The 8,986-nt window shown below is 32.4% G+C and overlaps 1 protein-coding gene across 1 annotated transcript; it reads left to right on the top strand.

Moving 5' to 3' along the window:
• Positions 1–290: 290 nt before the first annotated feature.
• On the top strand, positions 291–7,424 carry LOC134254926 (probable C-mannosyltransferase DPY19L3; the record flags this gene model as incomplete). The annotated part of the gene is made up of 13 exons (XM_062737449.1): positions 291–414; positions 1,200–1,334; positions 1,778–1,909; positions 2,046–2,150; positions 2,273–2,346; positions 2,875–3,033; positions 3,328–3,419; positions 3,621–3,772; positions 3,916–3,972; positions 4,125–4,207; positions 4,442–4,574; positions 4,674–4,826; positions 5,093–7,424. Coding segments are annotated over 13 exons (1,549 nt in total), but the record flags the coding sequence as incomplete, so codon positions are not given.
• Between the last annotated feature and the right edge of the window lie 1,562 nt (positions 7,425–8,986).

Here is an 8,986-nt window from a genome sequence, read left to right as displayed (position 1 = left end):
TTTCTAATTTGCCTATTTGTAGCTGTTTACGACATCCTTGTTTGAAAAAAAAAAAGTATACATCAGAAATATTGACTCATTTGATAAGCTTATACTCTTCTTCAAGGTTTAAAATAATTGTAGAAATTGTGTACCAATTACATGTAGGTATTTTTTTTAAAGCTGAGGTTCTGTAAAAGAGATTAAAGTGGGCAACATGTCTTAGTTATTTCAGTTACATGTATCGCTGTATGCTTAGTCAAGAGCAGATAATTAACCTCATGATTCTATGAATATTTTCTCTGTTGCAGAGTAGACACAACTAGGGTGGAGTATATAATTCCCCTCAGAGAGAGTTTTTCTCTCCCCTTTATCTGGGTACAGATAGCAGCCACAACATACTACTTCAGACATAACTGTTCTCCAAAGAAAGAGGTAAGAAAAAACTGAGAGAGTTCTTAAAAAAAAAATGTATGTGTTTGTGAAACACGGATGCCCCTGTTAGGCAGCTTATGATAAAGGATAAAGTTTCTCAAATGCAAGTCAAACTCCGAAGTCATTGTAAAGATTAAAAAATGTTGTTTTGCGAAAAAGCCCAAGTACTAACCATTTAAAAGTAATAGCTATATTAGGTTAATTTTTTTTAAAAAGTAGGTTAAACTCCAAGGTCAAAGGGTCAAATTTAAGGGTACCTAAGGGAAGGCCTTTTCATAAGAAATGCACCTGTGGAATATTTTAAAGCCTTACCTCAGTTACAGCAAAAGTTAAAGTTTAAATGGTTGATCAAACTTTAAGGTCAAAGTCAAAAATTAATAGTTATACTCATGGGAAGGTCTTTTCACAATGAATTTACTTGTGAAGTATGCAATTTTAAGCACCAGCAGTTAAAAAGTTATTGCCAATTAAGGTTAAAGTTTGGATATTTTTTTGTAAAGGTGGGTCAAATTCCAAGGTCAAGAGGTCAAATTTTTTTAGTACATATACCCAAAGAAGGTCTTCTTACAGGGAGTGCACTTGTGTATATGAAGTATGAAAGCCATAGCTCCAATTAATCAAAATTAATGAGCAAGGCTAAATTTTTAGTGGACAAAAAGAGAGTCAGATGGATAGGACCAAAGCTATATACAATGTACCCTCAATTCCTCAATAAAAGGGTCATAAAAATTGTGTTTATAAATAGATTTGTAATGTTCTCAATATTACCTGTAATTTACTTCCAGAAGCTGTCTGTGGTGATTATCTTTCTCTCCACGCTGTGTTTCTCCCTCTGCTGGCAGTTTAACCAGTTTGTTCTGCTACTCCAGGCCTTCGCTTTATTTGGAACCTGGGTCCTAGACATGGTGCCTTCCAGAAAGGTTATTTAAATGTGATTTATGGTAGACTTTGTTATGTTTCTGAAACTGTTCATTATCTGAATGATCATGGAAACCTAGTGACAAACGATCTGCATTAAGGATTAAAATGCACAGCTGATCTTTATTAAAATTGTGAAATTCAGAGTTAGCTAGGCCCCAACAAGAGCTTTAATGTGTCATATATTGCAAATACAACATATATTGAGACAATTGGCCTTTATATAATCATAGATATTTCTTATGTAAACTGATGGACGAGCAGCTAATATAGTATCTACAAAAATTATGGTCCTTAGATACCAGGGTTGGGGGGAGGGGTTAAGATGGTCATATCTTGAAAATTTATTTTTGAAACATCTGTAAAATATGTCAGATTTTCAGCAGAGCTAATTCTGTAGATGACTAATAAGAGAAATATAGGACTGTGACCTTGTATATTTCAGACTCAGATGCTGTTTATTGCCCAGGGTTCCTCTTTACTACTCACGTGCTTCCTGCAGTTCTTCAACAAAATGATCCTAGGGTCTTTAGTCATGAGTTTTATTCCCTCTGCCCTTCTTCTTATTCAACTCAAGGTAAATGAACAAAGGAAAGCCAATTTTTTGGTAACTGAAATGCACTAAATATCCAGTAATTCTAAGGACTCTTGCATGTTTTGAATACTGTATTTACACTCTGACTCATTCTGTGGAATTTTTCTTGTATCTTCAGGGAGATGAGATGAAGCCGTGCAGTGTTCCTAGTCGAATCATTAAAGTGTTTGGTTATTCTATAACAGTTCTGGTCTCCATGATAATATTACAGAATTTATTCAAGGTACACCATGTATAAATAGCATAAGTTTACATGCAGTTTGTGAACTTGTGAATTTTTGAAGTACCTGATATATATTTATTATTCATTGCAATGAGCATTATTTTTATTTTATCTCATTCCAGTTAATACTTGGGATTGATGCAGATGATCATATCTACAAATTCATCATGTCTAAATTTAATGTAGGTCATGCAAGGTGAGAGGCAAAATATTAATGTAATAAATCATTTGTAAAATGTAATTTTAATCAAGTATACATGTACTATATCACCGAAAGAATACATTATAAATAGAATTCTATGGAACGATTAGATGGAAATTGTAATATATTATGGGGAAAAAATTCTCTCTGACTTATTTTTGTTGTTGAGATTTTTAGGCTCTGATTTTTAATGTACATGTACTTGCAAGCTTGATGTAGAAAGGGCAAATACATGTACTGTATCTTTAAACTTCCTAGCCCTCCCTCAGGGGGGTTTTAATAATAATGTTATTGAAAACGTATGGGATGTCTTGAAATTACATGTGCAAAGGAGAGCGAATGAGATAAATTTTCATGTGTTTTCAGGGATTTTGATGCCCTGTTGTACCTATGTAGATGCCTTTGGGTTCCTTCAGTTTGATATAATTTTTTTGTGTTTTCAGGGATTTTGATGTCCTGTTGTTCCTATGTATTGATACCTTTTGCCTCCTCCAGTTTGATATATTTTTGTTGTGTTTTCAGGGATTTTGATGCCCTCTTGTACCTATGTATTGATGCCTTTGGATTCCTTCAGTTTGACACATTTGAGAGACTCACACAAGGAGTTGTCTTCCCTTTATATGTTGTCACACATCTAGGAATGTTAATTATTTTATTTATAGCAGTTCTGCAGAACTGGAGGTAGGTACATGAGGGTCAATGTTTTTAAAAAAAAAAAAAAGTGGGGTAAATTGGTATATCATGTTTAAAAAACCTGCTGCATTGTTTTGTACAATTGCTAAGAATTTATACATTGTTCTCATATACCCAGATACGAACATAAACAATATACCAGTATTGACCATACATGTATATATTCAACATTAATTAATACATATTTAATTTCTCTAAAGCTAAAAATATATTTGTTCTAGCTTTTCTCACACTTTTTTGTTCCATGGACACATTGTTAACATGCATATATGGATTTTGTAGTAACCATGTACATGACACTAATGTCAAAGATCACACAAGTGCCAAAAAAACCCATCTTCTGAGCTGTCGTCCAGAATTAGCCTACCATGCAGGTAAAGACAAACATTTGTTATTGCTGACTTTTAACATCAAGTCAGTAAAAAGTAATCGTACATGTATCTTCATTAGCTCACTTTTGGTTAGGATGGTGCTTTAAGAATGACACTTTCATTGAAGATTTTACATGTTGACATTACTGGAAATGAAGAATTTACATGTAGATCTTGTTTATGACTTATATGTGTGTGTTACAGTATTAGCGGTGTTCTTTGGGATGCTGGGAATGTCTACGCTACGTATGAAGTACTTGTGGACTCCCTACATGTGTATCCTAGGGAGTGTGGGAATCAGTGACTATAAAGTCTGGAGGACACTACTGTCTCCCCTCAAAACACAGGGCATTATAGTAAGACTCTACTGCTGGCCTAGTATAATAATGATACTGATGAAATCACAAAATAATTGGATAAAATGTCAATGTATCTATCATAGTCATATCTTTCTGATCATTTTACAAATGTGTTTCAATTGATCTCATTTATATTACAGGTTCAAATAGTCAGGCACTTCATGACTCTGTTGACTTTAACAATTTTATTGGCAATAGTAAGTAAACATTGGTTTAACAAATTTTTTTCATGGAATTCTTAAAAAAAAAGTGATGAAAAGACACATAGATGTAATTGTTTTATTATTTTCTTTTGGACTTATTTAGTTCATGTTAAGAAATGTCATTTATATGATAATGTATCACTTAGGCGCTTTCACCTCTATTGAAAGAGTTAGAAGAATTAAAAGAGTTTTGGGATCCAGATACTGTTGAACTTATGGAGTGGATCAAGTAAGTATGAGGAGTAGAAAAAAAATCGGATCTTTTACGAGGGCAAATTAAAATAGGTGAAATTCAATAGCACAGTATATCTTCTTGAATAGAATCAAACTGAGGTTGGGGAAATTTAAAATCAGGTCAATTGTTTGCAAGTCTGACATGGCAAAAATAACGTAACAAAAATAACCCTGCATACAGCATTTCTATATGAGAAAATATAGAGTTATCTCTCTTGAACTGTAACAGGTCCAATGTGCCAAAAGGTGCCGCATTTACTGGCAGTATGCAGCTGTTAGCCGGGGTCAAGCTGTGTACAGGCCGACCAATCACAAACCATCCACATTACGAGGACAAATATCTCAGATTTAAAACCAAAGAGGTCAGTTGTTGTCACAAATTGGTAGCCAGAAAGTAAATATAATTATTTTGTTTCACTTATGAAAATGTTATTTCAATTAAAAATATATTCTCTTTACAGCTTTACCAGATATATGGGAGAAGAACACCTAAAGATGTCCATGACATTTTAAAGAAGTACAAATCAAGTTATATCATCTTAGAGGACAGTATTTGTTTAGCACCTTCTAAGGGGTGTCGGACACCTGATATTGTAGATATTGATAACGGAGTAGTAAGTCTTTTTTATAGTGTATCCAAGCTCTTGTTTCCATGAACATTGTAAGGTAATATTGAACAATGATAATATGGACTTTGGAAATACCAAGTTTCTTTTCAAATTCATTTACAATTCAATTTTACTACTTGATAAACTGTTTTAAATAATGGGAATGGTTTTTTCCTTTAATTGTAAAAAGTTGGCAAAATATAATTTGAGTACAGTTAGAAAAATTCTTTTGTATTTATCATAAATATTGTGGAGTTTCTGTTTAATTTTAGATCCCAGATCATGGTAAGGCAGAGCCAGGATTAGTCAAAAGCAACATTCCTAGATTCTGTGATGAAATACGATATGAATCTCCAGCATATACAAAATACTTCAAACTTGTGTTCAGTAATCGGACATTCCGTGTTCACAAAGTATTATGAAATCTAAAATATCATAATAATATTCAGCTAGTGACTGTTTAATTACCTCTTTTTTACCATCTCCCAAGTTTTTATGCCCTTGTACTCGATGATTTAGGGGTATATAGTTTATGGCCTGTCTGTCTGTCTGTCAGCAGAAACTTTTACCATTGCCATAATTCTTTGGATTTGTCAGTGTAGGGAGGTTCATTTTTTACATGTGTTTTCCTGACAAGACGCTTTTTGATCTCTTAATATTGACCTTGAAGTTTGACATTTCTTTGAATAAAATATTCTTGCCCTCACTTTTGCTTTGGCTTTCTTATATAATGTGTCTTCCTTGTGACAAGATATTTTTTGGGGTAGCAATATTTACATGTTTATGGCAGTGAGGCTCTTGATCTTGAAATTGACCTGCGGTACTTTTAAAAAAACAAAAGCTTTTGAATGACTGGTGCTAGGGCTTTCGTATTTCATATGCGTATTCCTTATGACAAGAACTTTCTTTTTTGAACCAATTTTTCAACCTCTTCACTGTGACTCGAGAGTTTGACTGGCATTTCAAAATTTTGTAGCTTGGGATTAACTGCCATACGGGAGCATCAGTGTTTTACAAACAGATCATGTTTTTCCTGAATTTAGATTGATTTATATTTTTTGGTCCCATGTATGTTTTGATATGCTTATTTCTGTGCTGTTGTTTTTTTTTTTTTAACTGTATACAGTGTACATCTTTTCTGACTTGCGTTATGGTTTTTTTTTCTTTTTCATAAAATCAGTGGCTTTTTGTAATGAAACTTGGTTTTTCTCATCATCATTAGAGGTGTAACAATACGGCAATACATCGATCATATTGATCACAAAGTATCACGATACGCATATAGTATTGCCATATATGTATTGTGATAAAGTTAAAGTTAATTTTCATTGTCTTATTTGAAAATCCTACATGCAAACTAAGAAATGTTAATGTTTCAGACTGATTGAGAACAAGGTAGCAACAAAAAATAATATAATGCTAAGACTATAAGTAACTGGTTAGGGGTCTCAAGATGTTTTTTTTATATTTTCTATGAATTTGGAGGTTAGCAAGCAAGAATATGAAAAAAGATCAGTTATTTTAATTGTTTACAGCTGTATCATGATACATTTGTATCACATGTCCATATCGTGATATGTATTGTATTGTTAGGTAGCATGTGATACTCGGGCCTTAACTCACCATATACATGAACATGTATTCTGATTTCATTGGATAGGAAAATTCATATCATATAACCTAAGTTTTCTACGTCACAGTGACATGTCAAAAATGTATCAATGTTCCAATCCGCTTGACGTATAACATTTAAAATGTTATTACACATAATTAAAAAAAAAATGAAATATGTATAGGAATGAATTTAATAGCTACTCAAGTGATACAAAAACTAAAAAAGGAGCTGCACAGTGGCATTGTATTTATAACAAAGATTCTTAAAAGTCTCATTAAATTCATTCAGTGGTAAAAGAGGAGTTGCAGATAAGAGATGGGTACCCCAAAGCATAACAGACGGACAGACATCCAGATCACTATATACATGTACCCTCCCGCTTTTCAAGTTGGGGGTATAATTACATAGGAAGTATTAAATTCATTCCTTGTAAAGATCCAAATATCCGAAGAATATTGAAATGAAATTTTTATCAAGTGTGGAGAAATGGTGTGTAAATAATAGTATAATTTCTGCATGTTTGGTATGAATGAATGTAAACTTAGGCATTAAAAAGGAAAATTTATAACATCTAGTCAAACTAAATGAAGTGAAAAAGCTTCAGAAATTCTTGCCATTTTTGTTTGCCAGCATAATTAATTGTATTAATGCACTATTATATGTAGAGTTGAACTGCTGTGTCTCAAACTTCAATAATTGAATTCCATTGATATATCAAAGCAAGATGGAAGTCCCAACCATTTTTTCTTCAATTTGTATCTTAGCATAGATATCTCAAATTGTTTATTTGAAAAAGGTCACAAAAATTAGCAGGGTTTAGTTGATCTGTTTTTGTAAATTAAATACTTTTTTGTTTTTTTCCCTTCTGTTTCATTTAAATGTACTAGTTATATTACATTTGCAAATATGATAGCTTACTTGAATTTGTTATTGTGATTTTGGGGATATTGTTTGGTTTTTTCCTTTACTTTACGTGGTTTTATTTTTCTTTTCTCTGATTTATATAAAATTTATTTGTTACAAACTTACAATAAAAAAAAGAACACACATTTACTTGAATTTTTGTTTTAAAATTGAAGGAAACAAAGACTCTTTAAAGAATTAAACCATGAATAGTATTGTTTAAAAAAATGGTTGATAAAATGGTCAGGAAAAAAATAAGGGAGTGTGCTTGCTGGTCTCTGTCACATTTAACTGGAAATGTACCGTTCCCAAAATTTTAGCTTGTTCACATGTCAAAAAAATCAGTCATATCCCACACTCTGCAAGATGGGAAGTAAGTTCTATGGTCGATAAAATGACCTTTTCTGTCGTCAACTTCCTTATGCAGCAATATACCTTCATCACCTGCGTATGGAGTTTATATATCTCAATTGACTCGATACGCAAGAGCATGCTCCACAAATGAACAATTTCTAAAACTAGGTAAACTATAGTCGAACAAGTTGATGAAAAAAGAATATCAGCGGTCTCGTTTAAAATGATCATTTCGTAAGTTCTATGGTCGATACAATGACCTTGTCAGCAAATACAATTTATCATTGAGTCAGATGCTGACTGACGTTTTTCATACTAATTGTTAACTCCGTTATTTATAAACAGAATTGACAGATTTTCCCGTTACTTCCCGATCATGTGTGTGACAGGTCAGCAGAGGATGCTCACTCCTCCATGGCACCTGATTCCACATCTGACGTTTTGGAGGACCGCGTTTGCTCTACACCCATTTTGTATTGTTTTTTGACTTTTGATCTGGAATACTGTTTGTTATCTCCATATGTTTCATCCACTTCCTATTGTCAATTTACAATACTGGAGTATTTTCATTCTTATGTCGACTTGATATATCCCAGTGAACGTGAAATTAAAAAAAAAAAATCTTCCCTTACTTATATGGTAATAAACCTTTATCGGCTGTGTTTGGATTTTTTGATCTCCAAGTTGATTCCATACGCAAGAGGATGTTTGTGCGTACGAATTTAAAAAACGTAGGTACAATTTCCAAAACGGAAAAGCTCTAACATGCAAGTTGATGGAACAAGAAAATCAACAGTTTTTAGTTGTTTCCATTTTAATGACACCTCTGAAGTTTTAGAGGTCCATTTCTCACTATTCTTTTAATTATTTCCATTTTTATTGATAAAATAGAAAGGAGACTATAATACTGAGTAGGAATAATGGAAAAGTTAAATTATAATATTTATCTACTAGATATAAATTATGGCCAGTGTAAGCAGAAATACTATTATAATTATTATTATAATACACCAGGAAAAGCTAGAATCAAAATTAAAATCCACATATAGCTATTTCATTTTCGAAGAATTTAAAAATATGATTATTGGTGAAAAGTACATGTACATGTAACTGTGTAATACTAGTGACGGTGTGAATACTGAGAGTGTGGGGATTAATTTCAAGTGGCCTGAATTCAAACTTATTAGATTAGTGCTTTAAAAAAGATATAAAAACGTTCTTTGAAGTACTTTTATAAATAAACATAAAAATATTTCAATGATGTGCAAACAACCAAATATTTAAAATTACATCA

Source organism: Saccostrea cucullata, unplaced genomic scaffold, assembly GCF_032062105.1.
Source record: "Saccostrea cucullata isolate Sc308-1 unplaced genomic scaffold, CSIRO_AGI_Scuc_v1 ctg1344, whole genome shotgun sequence".
NCBI classification, from domain to species: Eukaryota; Metazoa; Mollusca; class Bivalvia; order Ostreida; family Ostreidae; genus Saccostrea; species Saccostrea cuccullata.
The sequence above is the reverse complement of the archived record's forward strand: the minus strand, read 5'-3'. Positions and strand labels throughout refer to the sequence as shown.